This window comes from Natator depressus, chromosome 16 (genome assembly GCF_965152275.1).
Source record: "Natator depressus isolate rNatDep1 chromosome 16, rNatDep2.hap1, whole genome shotgun sequence".
NCBI lineage: Eukaryota > Metazoa > Chordata > Testudines > Cheloniidae > Natator > Natator depressus.
In genome coordinates, this window is record NC_134249.1 from 22478455 (window position 1) to 22500150 (window position 21696).

The 21696-nt window shown below is 47.3% G+C and overlaps 1 protein-coding gene across 2 annotated transcripts in view; it reads left to right on the forward strand.

The window, feature by feature from the left end:
• LOC141999998 (carboxyl-terminal PDZ ligand of neuronal nitric oxide synthase protein-like) overlaps nucleotides 1-21696 on the forward strand; it is a 61312-nt gene that overhangs the window by 2924 nt on the left and 36692 nt on the right. Inside the window, exon 2 of one of the 2 annotated variants that reach the window (XM_074973982.1) lies at nucleotides 5317-5388. The exons of the other annotated variant lie outside the window; for it this stretch is intronic. Coding sequence (XP_074830083.1) covers nucleotides 5317-5388 — 72 coding nt within the window. The remainder of the gene's footprint in view (nucleotides 1-5316; nucleotides 5389-21696) is intronic. 2 annotated transcript variants of the gene reach the window in all.

Genomic DNA, 21696 nt, shown 5'->3' on the forward strand with positions numbered 1-21696 from the left:
GATCAGCCATGTGCTTCAGATAGAAACTGATTCCATCACCAGAGTAGCAATAAGATGGACACCTGAAGGTAAGTGAAAATGAGGCTGCCCGAAAACAACGTGGAGAAGAGCTGTGGAAGCTGAGCTGTAAAAGCTGGGGCACAGTGGGGAATCATTGAAAGACTTACCAGAAACAGACAGGCGTGGAAGAGCTTCATCACTGCCCTAAATGCCAGAGGCGTAACAGGAACATGATGATGATGATGATGATATTTACTGTCTTATTGTAATCAGATAATGGGCAGGCTCCCATTGAAGTCACTTAACACATGGTGTGCTGAAAAGAATGGACTTGATCAGTCAGGGCTTGGTTGGGAAGAGGAAGAGAAGCTGTCACTGACATGGCTGCTGGTACCCAAGAGCAGCTGTGAGGCATCTACTGCCCTGTAGCTCAAGGAGACATTTGGTAAAACATGTAACACGGAAGTGTAGAGTGGAGCCAGGTACGAACTGGACAGCCAGGGAGCGAGTTGCAGGAGGCCCAAGGCTGAGGAGATGTCAGTGCACTGTGGTTTTCAGCCCCCTTGCCTGTTAAAACATTGAGGCCAATGCTTTCAGAAGTGTTCGCTGACTTTAGGTGCCTTGAATGTTGGGTGCCTAGCTTCAGGACCTTGCTGTCCTAGAGGTGCTGGGACATGGCTGCCTTCCAACCCTGGACTTTTGGGTGGCCTTGCACTCTAACTATCAGGCCCACGATCAATAGACACTTCAGCATTTTTGGCCACCTGGCTTTAATTTGGAGCTGCAGGTGGGTGCTGGTACTAAATGGCCATAACTGGAGTTCTAATGCCCTTACCAGGCTACTAAAGTCACGTGTGTTAGTGTTGGTGTCATGGGTAATAAACCATGAACAAGGCCTAAAAGGCTTTCTGACTCTCTATCTTTCTTTAGTGTTCTGAACCTGCTGTTCCCACGCTAGTTTCAGCCTCTTTCAGAATGTTTCTCTCTGCAAGTGGGCTTTAAAAAAAAAAAAAAAAGCAAAGGAACTTCAAAACATGCCAACAAAACTTATAGTGCTTTTGAGCAGAGGAAGTGTGGAGGGGAAAATAGCAAAAGGTCACAGAGGCTGAGCTGTTATGCTCAGATTAAACTGGTTTGCACTAGATTTTTTTTTTTTTTTTTTTTTTTTTGGTAGCTGTTTTTGGAAGCCTAGCTTGGAAACTTTCCTGTGTAGTTTGCTTGGGAACTGATCTGGAAAGGCTCCTGTTGACTGCACTGGACTTTGCATCACGTCCTTAATATTTTTCTGTCTATGGCAGGTGCCAGTGGGTGCTGGGTGATGATGGTGGCCTGTGCTATACAGGAGGTCAGCCTAGATTATTTAATGGTCCCTTCTGGCCTTGAACTCTAGTACTAGGATTCTAATAGTATTTGTATCATGAGCATTTGTACTCAGAGGTTCCACTTGGACTGGGGAATTGTTCAGACACACAGGGGTACACTGACCCTGCCACAAGGAGCTTAATAGTTAGAAAAAATACTTCCCTGGAAACCAACATAGCAATGGCCATTGTGCTAAATTCCATGTTAGCGTATTGGCCCTTTTGACCCACTGTGCTGCAGGAAAAGCTATAGAAGGCCAAGTGTTAATTTAAATAGAAGTAATCTTGAGGCTGGATCTGAAGAACTGCTGGTATCACTGTCAGGGACTTCATATTGATCATGAAAAATGTCCAGGCATGACTACATCTGCCTTTCAGTAAATGACTTTATTGTAACTGGCTTTCTGTAGTCAGTGCAGGGGGAATGAGTTTATAATTTAGCTGACAAAATGAATTGCATTTTGCAGGAATAATTCTAGCTTGTTTGCAGGTGGCCTGACAGATTAGAAATGGAATTCATTTCTCCCCTCCCCTGAGCTGTAAGGAAAGGGAACGCATTCAAACAAAGCTTTAAGAACGTTGATCTTGTGCAGCTCAGTTTTCCTGCTGAAGGAGCTGTAGATTTAAAGAGGATGTGGGAGAGAGATCTGTAAATTCTCAACTGCATGTATAAAAATCTAGCTTTGCTGAACAGGGAGATACAGTATTTTGAATGCTTAAAACATAACAGCTGATCTACTGGATACCACCTTGACCAGGCGAAAAGCTGTTTCTTAAAAGTTCCTGAATGTGTTACTATGAAATGAATTTACACTTCTAATGGGTAGGATAGCCACCTGCAGTCAGCCAGCTTTAGGACTACCATGCTATAGAGAGAGTGGACAGCTCTATAAAGTATTCAGCTACTTGCCCAACTCTCCTCTTCAAGTTGTAATGGGCTGGCTTCTCTTCCACCCTCACAGATGAAGTTTGCATTACCATAGTAACATGTTTCAGAGTAACAGCCGTGTTAGTCTGTATTCGCAAAAGCTTACTTAGTGCTACTGTAGGGTCTGTCTCTTCCAGTTAACAGTGTCTCACTGCAGGTACATCAGTCTGGCTGTGCCTCTTAAAATGACCAGCGTATTAATTATCTAGCTTGCTTCGTGCAAGACATTTGTTTATTGGTAGTGTTTCTCATCTCTAATTCTTTCCAGGTTGTAAGTACCAGGCCACATTGCATTATATGAATGAGTTTATATTTCAGATCTTTAGGGATGAACTCCCAATGCACACCAAGAACCTGATACTGCAAGCTGCAGGTGAGCCGCCTTACACTTGGGTGGAGCCCCTGGTGAACTTGATGGGGCTCTCCATAGGCAAACACAGAATCATAGAAGATTAGGCTTGGAAGAGACCTCAGGAGATCATCTGGTCCAACCCTTTGCTCAAAGCAGGACCACCCCAACTAACTCATCCCAGCCAGGGCTTTGTCAAGCTGGGCCTTAAAAACCTCTAAGAATGGAGATTCCACATGGATCAGCTTGCAGGATTGGGACCCCAATACAAGGTCTGAGAGCAAAGCCAATAGAAGTGTTCTTAGCCACTGGCTCTCTCCCCATTGCCTACTGATAACAAGATTGCAAAACGCCAGCCTACTGCATTAAATAGAATTTTTTCATGTGACTCTATAGATCATGGCCCTTTGTGAATGGGGAAAACCAAACAGATCCCATTTTGTGATGTTAATGTACCTTTGCCACTATAGAAAGGGGGAGGAAAAGCTAATCCTTTCCTTCCCAATGTACCCCAAGTACTCATGCTCTGGGGCCTGGATCTCTCTTCTGGCTCACCGAGGGGTTGCTGTAAGTAGTTACAAAATGGCATGTCTATAGAAGCTGTGGAGACATTTACAGATGGTGCAGGGAAATGAGATGAACTTTCAAGATGCTTGCAGTGCTTATTTCTAGGCAGCTGAAAGAGCAGTAAATACTGAGCTAAGATGGACAGTCTGTGTGGAGAGCTCTTCATTGAATACAAGCTTGCAAAATAAAACTCTACAAGCTGTTGGGTCTTGCCAGCTTCAGCTCTTGCATCAGTGCTTTCAAAAACCCATAAAGATGTCAACATGTCCAGTGAGAGCCATGGGCTGGTCTTTAGGAAGAGCAGGAGCTGCCTGCCAAGCTTCCATGGGGGCTTCCCTGACTCGCTGACCACAAAACTTCCTCTAGACTCACAAGCCAAACCCTCTTATACATGGAGGCTGAGCTTTGTCAGCTCCAGCACCCCTGATTAACATGGGGGAGGAAGGCAGGCTGCCTGCCATGGCTGTGTATGAAGGGAGAGGGGCTGCATGCTCCACCTATGAGAGAATGCTAATGCCGACATATTGGACTGGCTTTTGGAATCGGACTCCCTCGCTCCAGCTGTCCGACTTCCACAGCATATGGCCTGAGGACAGCAACCCGCACTCCCCGGTACTGACAGGATGCTGATCACCCACTCAGTTCTGCTTCTGTTTACTGGCTGACTTGGGCTGTTCTCTCTTCGCTCCCCCTTCCAGTCAGTTATGCTGCAGATGAGCCAGAGGCCCTGTGGAGAGTTCACTACCCTTTGCATCACATGAAAGAACTGCTCTGCCTGTGGGAGGTTTGGGGTTTCCCCCCTTGCTTGGGGCAAGAGGGCAGCCTGGATCTCAAGCTTTGCACTGGCTTGCTTTGGTTGGTGGCCATGTGGGCATATTCATCCCGCCCTATGTGCCATCACGAGTGCCCCCGTCCTGCAGCAGAGTCCTCCTAGCAGAACAGTTTCTTCCTGTCACTGTTCAGATCACTTCCCTTGGCTGGCTTGGCACACAAGTGTGGGCAGGCTGGGGCTGAGCATACGGGAGCAGTGCTGCCACCACAGGGCAAATGTCTGTGGGAGGCTGGCTCCTGCTGTATCAGGTAGGCGGTCAAGCTACATTTTTGTCCAGAGCAAGCGTATGACCAACGTATATGGTCTTGATGCCATCCAAACCCACGGGCAGGACTAGAGGTAGCCAGGATACAGAAGGCTGCATTTGTTAACTGGTTGTGGGCAGGTTTCCAGGCTGGACCTGGAACTTGCCATCTGCCTTGAGCTTGAACAGCCCTTATTCAGCAGGCAGAGGTGCTAACGCTGCAAACCTAAGTTTTGCATGTCCTGTTACAGGATGCTGGGCAACTTGCTGTTTCCGGTGGAAATGTAGGGCTGCAGCTCCCATTAGCTCCTAGTTATTGACAGGCTGGGCCAACACAGAATACCAATTCTGGCACGTTTTCCAGGATCAGCTAGAGAATTCTGCTAGGCCAAGCAAGCAAAAAGGCAACTGATGTCCAGAGAGGCGCAGAGGAAACAACAAAGGGTGCTGACCAGGGATGCAGACACATTGCTCCTCATCAAAGCCAGTTGCCACAGAGCCATGCACTAGCCTCAGTCCTTGGGGGTGCCTGGCATTCTGAGGTTTTCAAGCTTTTCTTGGTGAGGGGAAGGAAGAAGATAGGAAACAAAATGTAGCAATCAGCTTGTCTGAGATGCAGTATATGTAATGATTTGGCTAGCAGCTGTCCCTCTGGTTGTGGTTGCCAGCAGTAATCTCCTTTCTCCAGTGCAAAGTATTACGGTCTCTAGTGGAGTCCAGCAAACTGGATTGGGCTTCCAGGAAAGGGGCTAGCTTTTAGTGGGGTAATGTGAATTTAATGTCTAATGGATCTAAGGGCATTTCCAGAACTGGAAGAGCTCACGGGCTTAAACCTGACATTAAGGATCCATTGATACCTGCGAGGGATCCTCCTTGTAGGTGCTGACAGAAATGGCTGACAGGAGTTAGAGGTGTCTAACTGCCCAGCCACTTATGGGCTAATTATCAGTCAAAGATGCTGTTCATTTTGAAGACGTTGTGACTCCTTCACTGCAATTTGTTTTAAGACCATCCCACCACTGTTCTGTCTTTCAGTACATCGGTAGTCTGGATGTGCCGAGACCCAACAGCCGTGTGGAGATCGTGGCAGCCATGAGAAGGATTCGGGTGAGTCTGACTGGGAGCCCTAGTACCACTGCTCATGGCAGGTTACCGTGAATGGAAGTATGCAGGTGTAGTTGCTCTGTGCTGCTCTTCCCCAGACCCAACTGCTTTTCTTGTATAGCTTTGGAGCCACGCTCTTGAGACATACCAGGACTAGATCCAGCACCCTGTCCTCCCCAACTCTCCTCTCCAGAGCAGGGAGAGGAAACCAGCTCCACCGAGTTATGTAAGGTTTCTATTTTCCTCTCTGAACCTCACACACTTCACATTTCCCTTTTGCAAATTCTTATTTTAACAAAGACTTGGCGAGATTCCACTTTTCTTCCTCTACCCTCTTCTTCATCAGAAGGGCTTGTGAATGGGCACTGGAATTAACCAACAAAGTTATTAGAATTTCTGTCTCAAACCAGTTTTGAAGTTTCTCAAGTGCAGGTTTATTTTCTCAAAGCCTCCATCCAAGAGGTAGCACTGATGGATGCTCTGACAGTCTCCATGTTTGTTATATTCTTACCCATCTGAAACACTAGGGTGTTTTTTAATTAATTCAGAGACTGTTCAGAAATGTTGCAAACTTCAGCTGAAGTAGGTTTGGAATTGTGCATTTGAAGCCTTCAAAGGGGATTATCCTGGTTTTCTTTTGGTGTTTAAAAATCTAATGTCATTTAAAATGGCTTTTTAAAAAAAAAAAAAAAAAAAAAAGCTTTGCCTATAACCAGCTGGAGAGTTGATTTATTCATCTCCAGCCAAGTGCAGAAATGAGATTCCCTGCCTCCTGCCTGCCCAGAGACTATTAACATAGCTCCTGCTCATAAAGGACACAGTGCAGTGGCAATCTAAATTGCCAGATTATTTATCTTAAAAGTAGAAGTTAATAGCAAAGAGGCAACAGATGGGGGCCAGTGGGGCAGCTCAGATGCTGCAGTGAATAGCAGTATATCTTGGGCTGCATCATATTTTTGGCCTGTCAGATTTAAAATTGCACTGCAAAAGGGGTTCATTTCTGATCCTTCAGTAGCTATTTTAAAAAAATAAAATAAAGGTGTTTAATTCCTGTTCCCAGCAACTGTGGACAGCCACTGATTGAGCACCTGCTATCGGCATGATGAATGGCTTAATATCAATCAGGGAATTCTGGCAGTGCAGCAACACGCTTGGGTGTTGGGAAGCACGTAACAATGCCCTTCTGCTCTCGTGGATGCAACTGATTAATCTGGTGACTGAGTTGCAGCTTTATTGCAATGTATTTTAAAGCAGCTATTCTGTTAAAACAGCTATAACCTCAGCCCATTGTTTGAAGGCAGGGCTTCCCCTTTTCACTTGTGTGTGCACTGTACAGCAGGACCTTATTCAGACATGTCCAAGCTGTGTGGAGCAGAGGATGCTGCTCTACTGAAAAGTTAACTAGCTCGGACCCCTTTCTAGAGGATAAGGAACAGGGTTTTTGAGAAGGATACTTGAGCACAGACAGCATAATAATAGGAACTCTGAAGAAAGGTAGTGGCTATTTAGTGCTAACTTGCATACAGAGGCCTGGTCTACACCCGAATTCTTTCTCTCTCCTGTCAGTGTAGCTGTCCCTGTAGAAGAAACCATGGTACAGCAACAGGCCATTTGTGCCTATTACTCTTTAAACTGTGGTCTCCTGGAATGCCGGCATCCTGTCAGTGCTGGCACCAGCACGGCTCCACTGCTGGGAGCAATATTGGGGAAACTCTAAGATGTCCTACCCTGCCCTTGGCAGGTTGCAATATATGCAGACAGGGCATCTGGGATATTAAAGACTATTAAGGAAAAATTGGGTACATACAAAACTAGTGCTTGTGAGAGGCTCTGGAGTGACAAGACCAGAGATTGGCGTTGTCTAGCCATAAGACGGGGTATACAGTGCAAGCCTCATGCCACCCATTTTGCCTCCCCAGTGACCTGAAGGGGCCACCTCTAGGAATGAGGGCATTTCCACCAAGATTGGCAACAGAGCGAGCCAGCTGGGATGTGGGCGCTTGCCTAGTGGCTCTGAAGAGAGGCCACAAACTCATGTAGGCTGCTGCCACCCTGAATTGGCACCAGTCATCTGTATGAGAAGCTCAGTGTCCCAATCCCCTGAGTCAGCCAGCCCCACCCCTCTTTTTATTTTTCCAGGCTCTGGCAGAGCTGGTTAGTCCAGTCACTCATTTCTGGAAAAAATTGTATATGGGGTTTGAAACTGAATCTCTACTCCATGTCTATGGCCAATCCTGGATCTCCAGTCAGGGGCGAAATGCTAGCTCTCTGTGGGGGGGGGGGGGGGGGGGGGGGGCAACAACACAGGCTACTTATCACATGCTAAACTCAGTGGCGCCCACCGAGAGTTGCATAGAGACATAGAATGAGGGAAACAGCAATTCATGCATCTCGCTGCTCAGAAAGTCTCCTCTCCTTCAGGCCTCATTATGCCAGGCCACATTCTGCATATGGCTGCTGCAGACTTGCTGCTAAAGCTGCAAATGAAATATAGGAGAGAGACCCAGGGACACTAATCCATTGATGTGCTCTTCCAGCTCAGCAGACAGTTGTGCACAATAAGTCAGTTAGCCATAAATCCTGGGCAGTTGCTATCGGAGATTCTCATTCATGAATCTAACATTGGTCTGTTAAAACACAAGCTGTTCGTTTGAGGCATAGGCTTTTTATACAACTTTAAGTGGTAAAAATTCTATCCATAACCGATCCTATCTCTGAGTTAGTGGCATGCCTTTTGTTCGTACTCATGGAACTAAGTTCCATTTGCAAGACAAACTGAAAAACCTTGTTGCAGATCATGTTTCCTCAGTTAGAGGAACTGCATGCAAATCCAGTAGGTAGAGCAGGGGGAATTGCCATTCTCTCTGCTTAGCTTTTCATTATACAGTGCTAGTCATACATTTAAAATTTCCTAATCCTCCCCCTGGATTATTAACTACATACAGTTGCCATGTTATTATAGGATTCTCTGGGTTCAAGCTAATCCCCTGCCCACTCCTACGCTGACAAAGAAGGTGATGTAATTGTTTAGTACCTGAATAATAAGTAGGACCAGAAGTATGACACACTGACAGGCACATCTAGTTCCAACCACTGCTTGGTCAGAATCGAGTTCTTAGTGCAGCTATGGCCATTCAGTCCAGGAGGGAATGTTTCTAGTGGTGATGCCGCACAGAACCTGTGCTCTGGGGAACTGGTGTCACACAATAGCTGCCTAACTTTTGTTCCATTGCCCGAGGCACTCCAGGTCTAAGGCTTTGTCTACACTAGCACTTTTGTCAGCAAAACTTTCGCTGGTCGGGGGTGTGGGAAAAAGCCAAACCCTGACATAAGTTTCACCAACAAAAGCACCGGTGTGGACGTGGTTTAATTATATGGGCAGGACAGCTCTCTCCTGCCGGCACAGAGCAGCTACACAGGAGACCTCACCGTGGCACAGCTGCAGCGGTACAGCTGTGCCGCTGGAAGATCTATAGCGTAGACATCGCCTAAGAGCCTGCAAGGTTTTCTCTCTGGCTGTCAAGCCCTTGCCACATGCAGAGGCAGTAATGTATTCCGAGAGCGTTGGAGTTGATTGATCTGCACGAGAACTGCAGGTGACATGACATTCCTGGAGTTCCAGAATGCCAGGGTGTGATTGCAAACATTTTCTTTCTGCATGACTCCAAGGAAAATTCATTCTCATGAGCCAGAATCAAAGTGATGCAGCAAATCTCTTGGGGGCAGGTGTATCTGCTCCCTTATGCCTTCTAGGGAGAAATTAATGGGCAAAGGTCTGCCCTTGTGCACAGGTGAAGCTCTCCCTGAAGTCCTTGGGAGTAGAGGGCAGGTCTGAGGGCAGAACTGGGTCTGCTATTTGTAGGAAGGTAGCTGTGGGGAAGCTATGGCTGGGGAAGGGGTATTTGAACTGTAGGAATGCTAGCTCAAAGATCATGGGGCCTACGATGTGCAAATATGAGTCTTCCCACCCTGTGTGGTGTGTGTGTGTGTGGATGGTATGAATGGGCAAATAGGCATCTCCTGCCAATGCGGAGCTGTCTCTCCCTCTGCAGTCTGTCGGCACTTCACGTGGCTAGGTGGCTATGGCATAGGAACGGCTATTGGTCCCTTCTCAAGGCAGTGGGATTTAAGATTCAAAGAGCATCATAATTTACAGCTGATGTGTCACTGGCTCGCTCTCTGTGGCCTGGGGGTGGGGCATAGACTTAGCCGATGGCAGCACACCAGAGCCCAGAAGTACAAAGAGCGTAACCCAGGCGTGGGCAAACTTTTTGGCCCGAGAGCCACATCTGGGTATGGAAATTGTATGGCAGGCCATGAATGTTCACAAAATTGGGGTGCAGGAGGGGATGAGGGCTCTGGCTGGGGGTGCAGGCTCTGGGGTGGGCCAGAAATGAGGAGTTCAGGATGCAGGAGGGGGCTCCAGGATGGGGCAGAGGGTTGTGGGGGGTGAAGGCTCTGGGGTGGGGCTGGGGATGAGGGTTTGTGCTGCAGGAGGGTGTTCCAGGCTGGGACCAAGGGGTTTGGTGGGGTGTAGGCTCCGGACGGCACTTACCTCAAGCAGCTCCTGGAAGCAGCGGCATATGCCCTCTCCAGCTCCTACACAGAGGCACGGCCAGGCAGCTGTGCGTGCTGCCCTGTCTGCAGGTGCCAACCCTGCAGCTCCCATTGGCCACAGTTCCCGGCCAATGGAAGCTGCGTGGGCGGTGCTTAGGGCACGGGAAGTGCGTGGAGCCCCTTGGCTGCCCCTAAACGTAGGAGCCGGAGTAGGGACATGCCGCTGCTTCTGGGAGCGGCCCCTGAACCTTGCTCCTCCACTGGAGTGTGGGAGCAGGGCAAGCCCCAGGCCCTGCTCCCCAGCAGGAGCTTGAGGGCTGGGTGTGGCCAGCGGGCAGGATGTGGCTGGCAGGCTGTAGTTTGCCCACCCCTGGCATAAACCACGCTCCTTTTCTCCTGCCTACAGTAGATCCTGGAGTCTCTGAACACTACCAAATATGTATAGTAATATGAAGTCATCTTACATTTTTTTGAGATGCCAAAGCACTTTAGACTGATACAGAATTACTGAAATGCAGCCACCTTTTTGGGATGAGGAGTGGCCTAAGAACACAAGTGCAAACTCCTCTTATGAGAAGCGTCGTAGGATCTGCAACATCCTTATAGAGCAGATCTCCAACAACTCACATTCAGCTGTGTGGATCTCCAGTTATCTACTTTGAATTTATTTGCCAGGTAGTCTAGAGGTTTCAGACTTGATACATAGACCCCTGTGGCTATTGTAGTTCTGAGCAAGTTGTCTCAACATCTAGAAAGAAGCCATAACACCAGTATTGGAGGTTTAACATAAAGCCTCTTATCTGTAATTCACTGACACCGCTTCCATTGTGCATTATTAATGTCCAAACAAAAAGTTAAATCTCCAAACTGGCATATTCCTCCTCCTGTTTCCTTCTGATAACTCTAGGCTTCTCAGGGTAGGCTGTTAAGTCTTTAACAACTGAAACCCCAAAGAAACAGGCACGCACTTACACTGTGTAGATTCCTGAGGTTGGTTTTGTTTGTTTTGTTTTTTGCTTGGAATAACACCACAAGGAATCCAAACCTGGTTTATCACTGCCAGTTTACTAATACTAGCTCTGTTTCCATGTTTTTAGCAAGTGTCTTGAATAATTCTTGCATTTTAATGCCAAGTTAACCTGCCGCTGAGGGGCAGGACTCTGAGCTGGACAGGAACAGCTCAGACGGGTGTGCGGGGTGGTAGTTTAGTAATACTCTGTCTCAGAATTTCAGTAAAACTCCAGTACAATTGTCATGGATAGTCTCAAAGCTTCTTAGTTTAATTTTAGCTTGGCAAATAGAACACCTACTGGGGAGGAGAGTGTTTGTTTTTCTGTTGCACAGATGCTTCCAAAAAAATCTCATTTAATGGCTCCAAGAGACTCCTTCCTGAGTTGTTATGCTTGGAGCCAAGTTGGGTTTCCCTGCCAGCTTTGCATTGTTTACAGCTCGCAGCCCTGTAGCTTAAACCAAACCTGACAAAAAACCCAAGACAGTGGGATTTCTTGATTGGTCTTTGCAGCCTGTGCAGCTTCCTTATTCTAATTACACTGCTGGTTCTGTGGTGGTCGGAGTTCAGACTTGAAGTGTGTAAAACTTCTTTTGCGTTGAGCATGCAGAGCATTTGCACCTGTACAAGGCTATGCAGCTGCATGACAGGTGCTGTTGCTGGATAGGGATGTTGTGTCGCCAGAAGCTGCTGTAGGCCATTTCCTTTTGACCTCCCCAGAAGAAGAGGGTGACAAATTGTTCCCCTTAACCGCCGAGGACAGGACAAGAAGCAATGGGCTTAAATTGCAGCCAGGGAGATTTAGGTTGGACATTAGGAAAATTTTCTGTCAGGGTAGTTAAACTCTGGAACAAATTACCTAGGGAGGTTATGGAATCTGTCATTGGGGGTGTTTAAGGACAGGTTAGACAAACACCTGTCGGGGATGGTCTTGATCAGCATTTCTCAGTGACTGCTCTATGGGCTGGTGCCGGTCCCTGCGATCTCCCTGACGCTGTTTAGGAAGGCAGCAAGCTGGTTCCTGGTGTCAAAAAAGGTTGAGAAACACCAGTCTAGATAATACTTCATATTATTCAATACTAGATAATACAACTTGCTTCACTGCAGGGGACTGGATTAGAGGACCTAGCAAGTTCTGTGAAAAGAAGCCAAAATCCTCAGGTAATGGCTCAGAGGGAGAAGGGGACAGACACACCGCGTTAGTGTGCATTACTTCAACAGTTCTCCGATTGTTAGTATGGGCCATGCTGTCAATCTGGTTGACACCTCCCTTCTCATTCACAAGCTGGAAATATCCCTTTGGCAGCTCCGGCCATTGCTGCCGCGGGACAGGAGTTATGCAGTCTTAGCTAATACACTGTAGGGCTGGAAAGGAGCATTAGCATCATGTGGCATCCATCTCTCTCAGCGGCCATCAATACATACTTTGCAGGCTATGCTGAGAACCACTGCTTGTCTTCTGCGGGGAGGATAACCCAGACTTGTTTGTTTGTATTGGCAGTGCATGAAGGCCCAACCAAGACTCGGGGTCCCATCACGCTGGGTGCTGTACAGACAGAGGAGACAGGGCCCTGCTAGCTTCTTCCCTGAGAAGGAGTCCATTGATAATTATTGGTGTCAGACTCTTTCTGTGGCACCTCCTTGAACGCGACAGTACTGGAGCAGGTGGGCACCTTAGCTGCTGTGGGCCTCGATCTGCATTCACATTTACAGCAGCAAGATGTGCAGGCAGCAGGGCCAGTGCAACCAGTAGGCGAACGAGGCGGTCGCCTAGGGCACCAAGTGGTTGGGGGCGGCCAAAAGCACCCTCCAGGGAGGCGGTGGAGCAGAGGTGAGCTGGAGCAGGGAGCTGCCGTACGGCGAGGAGTTGTCGCACACGGCTCCCCAGGCTGAGGGGAGCTGCTGCGGGGGGGGCGCCGAGAGGAGGGAGGGAGGGGGCCGAGGAGAGCTGCCGCGGGGTGGGGGGGTGCTGTTGCAGGGCTCCCGGGGGGCAGAGGGCACGCAAGGTGGAAGTTTCGCCTAGGGCGCGAAACAACCTTGCACCGGCCCTGGCAGGCAGAGAAAGCGGGTTTGTAATGGGAGGTGAGGCAAGTGCTTCAGGAGGGACCAGACATTGACTACCACCTCACTGACTTGCGTGTTCAGTGTTTCTACACTGCTCCACTATAAACTAACCAAAAAGCCCACAGCTGCCTATGTGTGGAAACCGCTGCCTGAGACCTGCACCTTGTGCAGTGAGGTCAGGGGAAACCAGTGTGGTGTCCCAGATTAGAACAGGAAGCCACAAGTTTCCCTGAATGAGAGCAGCATCGCACAGGTCTTAGAACCAAGCCCTCACGCCATGCCCAGAACCCAAGACTCCTGTTGAGGCTGCTGCTCAGCGTTTAGAAGGGTTATGCTGAGTTTTTGGTCCCTAGCTCTGTATCCATCATAGAGTAGTAGCTGCAGATGTGCCGGGGGGGGGGGGGGGTGTCTTTTGGTAACCAAGAGCTCTTAGATAAATAGGAAAGTCTCCCTTCCCCCAAGGGAGTGCAGGACAGAGACAATGTTGCCGCGTCAGAGTACTGCAGAGTCTTCTCCCTGCTGCTGTCCCCCAAAATCTGGAAAGGCTGTTTCATTTTGAGAACCATCTAGGTTCTACTTTTAAGCCAGACCCCTAATAAAAAAAAAAATTCAGACTGAAAGACTAGAACAGATCTAACGTTAACTTGCGTTTTTCTTACTGTGTGGTGTCGTACAAAAGAAGTAGAAAGAAATGTGCCTGGCACTTCAGGCACTGGTCTGATTCTTCAGAGGGGACCAGCAGTTTTGGGGTACTTCCATTTTGGGGTGTCCAGCTTGAGACACTCCTAGGAACCCAAAGTGCTGAGCACCCACGCTTTAAAGGTCAGGCCTTTTAAGATGTCTCAGGTTGGGTTCCCACAATCAATGGTCACTTCTGAAAACAAAAGTCTCGGATTCCAGATCCTAAGTCAAGAAGACTCTGTAATGAGGGATGGGAACAAACATTAGGGGGACAGGATGACATGGGTAACTGGCACGATGCTGTTAGTTAGCTTAACAACATATGTCATTTGGATGGGGGATTCTGACATCAATTGGACTCCTTTTCTCCTCCTGTCTCCCTTCACTTCTTACAGGAGGCTTTATCCTCATCTCCCATTGAATCTCTCCTCCAGCTGCACTGACACGCCTTCCCTGATGCCTTTTGTCCCCAGCCCCTGTGGACAGCGCACCGCGGCCTGGTGTGTTGTTTGCCATCTGCTCTGTCTCCTGGACATATCGATGAGCACTATCAAAATCAATATCCCACTAGATGAAGCAAAGCTGCAGCACTAGAAAAGGACAATTAGTCACCCACACTAACGGGCAGGGGTAGCAGAAGTGACATCCTGGAATCAGGGAGCCAACAGCGCAGAGCAGGCTGACTTGACGCGGAGTGTTTCTCTGCAGTGTGTGCTTCTCTATTGCAGCCAGTAGAAGAGTCACCCAGTTCCCTGTCCAGTAGGTCTGACCCTGGTACCCATCTGCTGGCCCTGTGGGTCACTCAAGCTAGCATGCTGAAGATCTCTGCTGCCTCAAATGGTGTAAAGAATCAGTAACACCTCACAGGGACATGCAAGGTCCTATCAGATGCAGAGTGACAAGATTTAATTCAGTTTAAAGGTTTCTGTCACAAATGATTAGGCTAATCTGTTACATTTTTAAGGGACCTGGTCAATACAGTGTCTGGGATTTTTTAGGCTATTAAATGTTAATTGCAGCTATATTTAGCTTAGATCCCTCAGTCTAGATTTAGTTTTCCTTTAGTGGTTGCAGCTCCAGCTCCTGAGTCTCCCACATGGCACCATGATTGCTGGCAGTAGAGTTGCTGGTATCCTGGCAGAATGGCCTTTGCATTTTCAAAGCCTGTGTGGATGGGAGTATCCTGCATGAAGCCCTGGAGTCCATTAAGGTTATTAACAGGCCCTGAAGGGAATCCCAGCTAGCTCTCCATGCCCAGGGGGATGGTACCATATTCTAGTTACCATATAGATAGGCTTGGAAGGATTAGATTTTTATTGGTAAATGTTGATAAACTTCACTTTTGTCTGTGTGTGTCCGGTGAAATAATTTCTACCAATAATAACTGAAATTTACAGGCACATTCTGTATGTCTAGGCAAAGTAAGAAATGCTGCCTGAGAATTTAGAGGCAAAAATCCAGTGGTTTAGACGTTTGAATTAGGCTGGTTACAGGAGGAGTAGAGAAGGAACAGTAAGAACAGGTTCGATTTGTTGATTGAAGGGTATTTACTTTGTATATTTTGACATGTGATATTGACAATTTGTGTTTTAACAGTTTATAAAGCTTTAACTCTGAGTCTCAGCCTCTACTTTCGTTAAATAATTGTCTGACTCCCCCAGAATTTCTCACAGACTCCTAGATGTTAAGACCAGAAGGGACCGTTGTGATCATCTAGTCTGACCTCCTGCACATGGCAGGCCACAGAACTCACCCACCCTATCCTGTAGTAGGCCCATAACCTCTGGCCGAGTTACTGAAGTCCTTGAATCTGGATTTAAAGACTTCAAGTTACAAAGAATCCATCAATTACTCTAGTTCAAACCAGCAAGCGACTTATGCCCCACGCTGCAGAGGAAGGTGAAAGACCCCCAAGGTCTCTGTCCACCTGACCTGGAAGAAAATTCCTTCCCGGCCCCAAGTATGGCAGTCAGTTAGCCCCTGAGCATGTGGGCAGAACCCACCAGACACACACCTGGGAAAGAATTCTCTGTATAACTCACAGCCTGCAACTGTGAAAATTTAAAATTGATACTCTCAAAAATTGCTGAACAGGCATTTATCCATCAAAATTGTAAAATAAATAAATAAATAAATAAAAAATTAAAATCAAGTTCTGCTACGCCTTCACAAGGAGAAGTCTGCATGAGAGATTGTAGCATTTGTGCCTGGAGATGTACGAGCCGACACCCACACTTAATAACCTACAGGCTGCCTTGTTGTTTCCATGGGCCTGTGTCTCATTTCACGAGAGCCACAGCAACAACTCTTCCTTTTTTATTCTGCGGCCCTCCCTTGCCAGGATGCATTAGTTGCTAGAGTTTGTTGAATACCCGCATTGAACGCTACTAATTTTTCCAGTGTCCTGCTCTCTAGGGGCAGGTACTTTTCTGAATATCTGTTGGGGCCACACAGCAAGTGCCACAGACATGTTTTGTTTGTCTTCGTGAAGGGAACAGAAGTAATAGCCCCAGCTCCCATGGGGCTTCCATACGCTATATTCGAGAGAAACCTGGCTGTTGCAGGCACTTACCTTTCTACAAGGAGCTTGCTGCCTCAGTCTCAATCTGTAAATGATCTCCCTCTTGTCACAGTGTTGTCTAGTGTGTTCCCTTGTGATGGAATAACATGGCTCTCCAGCCAGACTAGAGATTCCTCCCCTTCCAGAGCAAGCAAGAGTACCAAACAACCAAAATCCATTCTGCCGTCCCCTGAGGCAGGAGTGTGCAATAATCCTTCAATCCTTTGCATGCTTATCTTTCCCCCTTGATGGAGGGCTCAGGTCAATAGCTTCTTCACCCTTCCACAACTAATAGCTTGATAGTCCTTTTCCCATCGGGGTCTCTCCTAGCCTCTCTAGGGGAGGCAGACTGAGCTGATGGTGGGACTTCCTCCCTCCATTGGTCCAGCCTGGGGCCTCTAAACAAAGACAGGTGCTAACACCAGGCTTCGGACCCTCACCATTACTGTGGTCTCCAGGCCTCTTCATTCACTCCACTGTTATATCCTGCCCCTTTGGGACTTGTACAGCTTATCCTCCTTTGCTTATCCTCCTAGCTACTCCTCCCACTGTCTAGAGAGAACACCCCTCTCCTATGCTCTCTCAGCAACTCCAGCTCCCTGCAGGTCTTTTTTGACTGGGCCACAGGCAACTTTAAATACAATTACCCACTCTTACCCAGCATGCCTTGAAGCAGCCTACTATACCCAGGGTCCTTCTTGGGACTACATCTCCCATAATTCCCATAAAGGCCAACCACCAGGAACAGTGGTAACTGCTCTTAAAGGGGAGCATGTCCTGTTACATTCCTGCTGAAGACTTCCTTGTTGTTTAGCTGGTAGCCCATTATGCACATGCATTGACTGGAGTGTATTTCAGATAAAAGCTTCCTAACTAGTTTTATGGTGATATTTTCATTTCTAAGCTGATTGCAGAAAAAGTTTTAGAAACCTGGAAGGTCTCTCTGAAACCATTTGGAACAACTGCCTGGGCCATATCTCAGACTAAACCTAGAGCAGCTTATGCAGCTGCTGCTTTTGAGAAGTAGTTAAGATACCATCATATTGTCATAAGGCAAAGGGAAGAGGCTTTTAATTAAACTTGCATCTGCAGAGTCTGCACCCAGCCTTATATAGCTGCTGTAGAGAGCAAACTATTCCCAACTCATTAAATCATGATGGGGGAGGGGAAGGAAATAGACTGCTTTTGTATACGACATCAGGAATCCAAGATAAAATAGTACCTTCTGTCTACCCTTTGGGGACATTTAATTATGGTATGACACTGGGGTACAAGTGAATAGCTGCCCCTGCTGCTTTTATGTCCACTAGTCACCTCACTGACTGTTTTCCTTTGTCCCTTAGGAGTGCTTACACATTTCTATCCTAAAAAAAAAAACCAACAAAAACCCCACAACCTTTTGGTGGAGAATAGTAGCTGACATTCTCTTTAAACACTTATGCTTGTAAGTTTGAAATCATTGAGCCTAGTTCTGCTCTTAGGTACACAAGTTTACTTCTGATCTTTTGCCACTGTAACAGAAAGGAACTTGGACCCTTTGCTGTAGCCACATTCTGTGGCCGAACTTTTCAAAAGTGACTAGTGATTTTTGGATGCCTTAATTTTTAGATCATGTTCAAAGAGGATGCTAAGTATGACTGATAACAGATGGATGGAGGCATCAGTAAATGAAATGTGTACTCTCTAAATAAGTGACCTTTTAATGCCTTCCTTGGATTGCTGAAAACTGGTTGGCTTCTCAAATGTGGGGGATGAAAATAGACATGTTAACATAGTTTTGCATGGGAGTCATGCTAGACTGGGATTAGTTTAGAGGCTAATAAATGGAGCAGTTAAACAGATAAAAGTTAAATTGAACTGTTAATACCAAACGGAGTAAGAGAGAGCTCTTTAACTGGCAGTGCTACAAGGCAGGTGCCTTTTTTATTCTAAAGCAAAGTGGTTTTAACAGTATAATCATTTTATTACACCATGTACTAGCACTTGGATTCATTCAGTAAAATATTGCTGGATAAGATCTCTACAAGGACTTTTAGCTGGTTTGAAATAAAGTGGCTTTTTCAACAAATTATATTACTGGGTAGTAGAGACTTGTAGATATGAAATATAATGGCCTTCAAATTACATTACTGTGTAGAACAGTAAGCCCTGCCTTAGATCTTTTTCTGTCTGGGTGTCTGAAAAAGTGTAATTGAGATGGCAACCAGAGAGGGAGCAAGCACATTCAATGAACTCATTAATGAGAAGGTACCTTAATTCAAGTGACAGTTGCACTGGGAGACTGTCCAAGTTAACCAGGATCTGACTGGTTGTTTAGAGAATGCCTCAGCTGTATTTCTGTAAAGCGGTGTGGCCCTTGCTTGTAGACCAGATCTGAGCTACTAGCTGGTTTCTTCTGTAAGAATTACTGCCCAAGGCATGTTATCACCACAGCAACTTGACGTGATCCAGAGACGGGAACAAAATACAATGGTCCATGAAAACACACAAACTTAAACCTGCCTCTATGGTGACGCTTATAGAAATGAAGGGGGAATTTTTTTCTTTTTTTTTTTTTTGCACTCATCATGAAATTCTTGCTTCTGTAAGTCAGCTACTAGTCTTAGTGCAAACTACTGCCTAGACACCCCCTCCCTTGCTGCCTGTTAAAATCACATTGGCTCTACTCCCTAGACATGGGAAGTGCTAGTCCTGATTCTGTGGGGCTGGGGACCTTTATAGATTAGTTACTGTTGTTATTTGTATGTCCGTGGTACCTTGGAGCCCCAGTCATGGCCCATGACCCCATTGTGCTCAGTGCTGTGCAAAGCCAGTCCCTGTCCCAGAGGTTGTGCTGGTTTCTGTTTAGGCTCCTATACCACACCTGGCAGCATGGCACCTGAGTCCCTTATACTTTACAGGGCCCTGTTAGTTCTGGGGGGTTCTCTGGGGCCACAAAGCCGTCTGGTGGTTAACAAAATATGTGACTCACCAACAAAGGCTTTGTTCCACACTTACATTCTTCAGTCGGCTTTCGCTCGGTACTAAATGAGGCCTGAAGGCAAATGGAATCCATGCTGCTTAACATCATCATCTGACAAGTTACTTCATGTTTTGACCAAATAACTCTGTGATAAATCTACACAATAAAAATTCTTAATGGATCCCTGGAGGAGGGGAATGCTTTGGCAGGGGAGCAGCGAGTCTTAAAAGGCTTTAAATTAGTTTTCTTCCTCTTCTGCTATAATTATTAGACACTCTAAATAGCCTTTCCTTAGGCCAGATGGGCTCTTTGGACTAATTGGCAACTGCTTGGCTGTTTTCTGAACACCTGAATCACTTCCCCTCCCTGCTTTTCTCATTCCATCACCATTGGTGACTAACTACCAGCTGCGCTTTGGGAGTGATAGAGAACATGGGTCGACCCACATCGCAAACAGTGGCATAATCCTAGGGGATCTCTGTATCATTGCCCTGTCTGCAGGGCTGGGTATAAAATGCATCCAGGGGACCGAGCTGAACTCTGTTGCTGGGCTTCCAAAGCTGCCAGCCAAGCCAGTTATGGCTTTGTTGTATTGTAGTTCTTGGCTTCAGGAGAAACCTTAATTTTTTTCTCTTCTAAAAATAAATGTGTCTTTCTTTTTTGTCATGGGGTGAGAGAGCAGTGAGATTTGTAGGGCTAAATTGTACCCTCTGCCTGCTCGCTGGAAGAAGCTCTGTAATGGAAGAGAGGGTTTCGGGTAGCTTGGGACTTCTGCTCTGAGGTTGGGAACACCTCACCCCAGCTAATGGGCATTGGGCATGCCCTTCACTTCATGTTGCTGCCTCCCGCGGGCAGCGCCAGTCTCGGGCTAGTCCCTGCAGCCCAGGTTGTGAGGCGTTGCAGTGTTGTGGCAGGGAAGCACCCTGTAAAGTTAAGTATTCGTGGGTAACTGGATGTGCTGCCATCACAGGCAATTAGCATCTTCAGCTTTGTCTCCCTGTAAGAAATGAGAGTAGGAACTCTGGGCCAGATTTTTCAAGGTATTCAGGCGCCTAAAGATTCAGACAGGCAGTTTTGAAAATCCCACTAGGTGCTTACCTCCCACTAATGTCCAGGGGAGTTGCTTGGTGCTTTTACCAGTCTGGCCCTCTGTGCTTATTGTGCTGAGGAGGTGGGACCTAGCAGCAATCCAGGGGCAAGGGGAGCCAGGTATTTGCTAAAGGAAGGGCATTGTAATGCGGGCATTACAGGGACTCTGGCAAAGCTGCCGAACTCCATCTGGGAGTGCTGGGAGCCAGTGGCCTGATCCAATCTGTTGCACCATCAATATCGAAAGATGTGCACAGCCATAGGCATTTCCATCCTTTGCAATGCCTGGGGCCATGGCTAAGTTTGACTTTCTAGGCCTTCTAAGGTTGTGGTAAATGTTCTCTTCTGTGGAAATACTCTTATATAATGGATACAGATTGACAATGTTAAAGCAACTAAAGGTGGTTCTCTTGCCTGGGAATAAACAAAATGGTTCTGTGTCAAGGTGCACCAGCCCTGATCTGACTGAGACCAGATGGGTGTTGGGTTTGTTTGTGAAGGCTGCTGGCTTAGGAATTGAACAGTTCAGCTGTACCCAAGGTTGGAGTTAGCAAAGGGCACTCTTCCGTGAAAGCAGAGAATGAAGCCTAGTAGCATAGAGCCAACGGGGCATGAAACACAGTGTGAACATTGTCATGTGTCGAGTGCCTCAGCACCTCTGGTGACTCTTCCTGATTGTATCTGTCAGTTGAATGCTGGGTTATGACTGTAGATGGAGTCGGGCTCTTCAGTGGTAACCTGCTCTCCTCTGAGTTATCGCCACCAACCCTCTGCTTGGAGGCAGAGAGACATATGCCTTCACCTGGCTTCAGACCTGCCCCGGTGGCCTAGTTAGTCTTCATTGCATTCTGCATCGCAGGCTGAGTAATGTGTTTTGCTCACGGTTGGAGCGTTGGGTGTGGACGCTTGGCAGTTTGCAGGCTGAAGCTCTGCTGCTTAGGGAACTCGATCGACCTTGTTTTCTTGTTTCTGACTGTTGCTTTTTCTGTCTATTTTTGTGCCTAAACGTTGCTACACTGCTCAGCTCCTGGGTGCTCAGCTCAATGCATCTGGCAGCTAGCCGAGCCACTGGGGCTCCCCTGTCTCCTCCCTCCTCTAGGGCTTCTGCCTTCAGACTTCATTTATTGAAATCAACTGTTTCCTTAGAGAAAAGAGCTTGGGAGTGGGAGAGGGGGGCACTGACCTTCTTGCCCTGTCACCCCCTATGGAGACTGAGCCCAGACTGGTCTGTAGAGGGAAACCGCTCGAGTTAGCTGGGCCATGTCGTACCTCACTCCCTTGTGCCAACTTCCTTGCCTCGCCACCTCCCCTTCCATACGAGGAAGATATGTTTGAGTTCCGCTGTTCTAGGAGTGGGAAGCCCCATGGGGCTTATATCTTCTCCTCCCG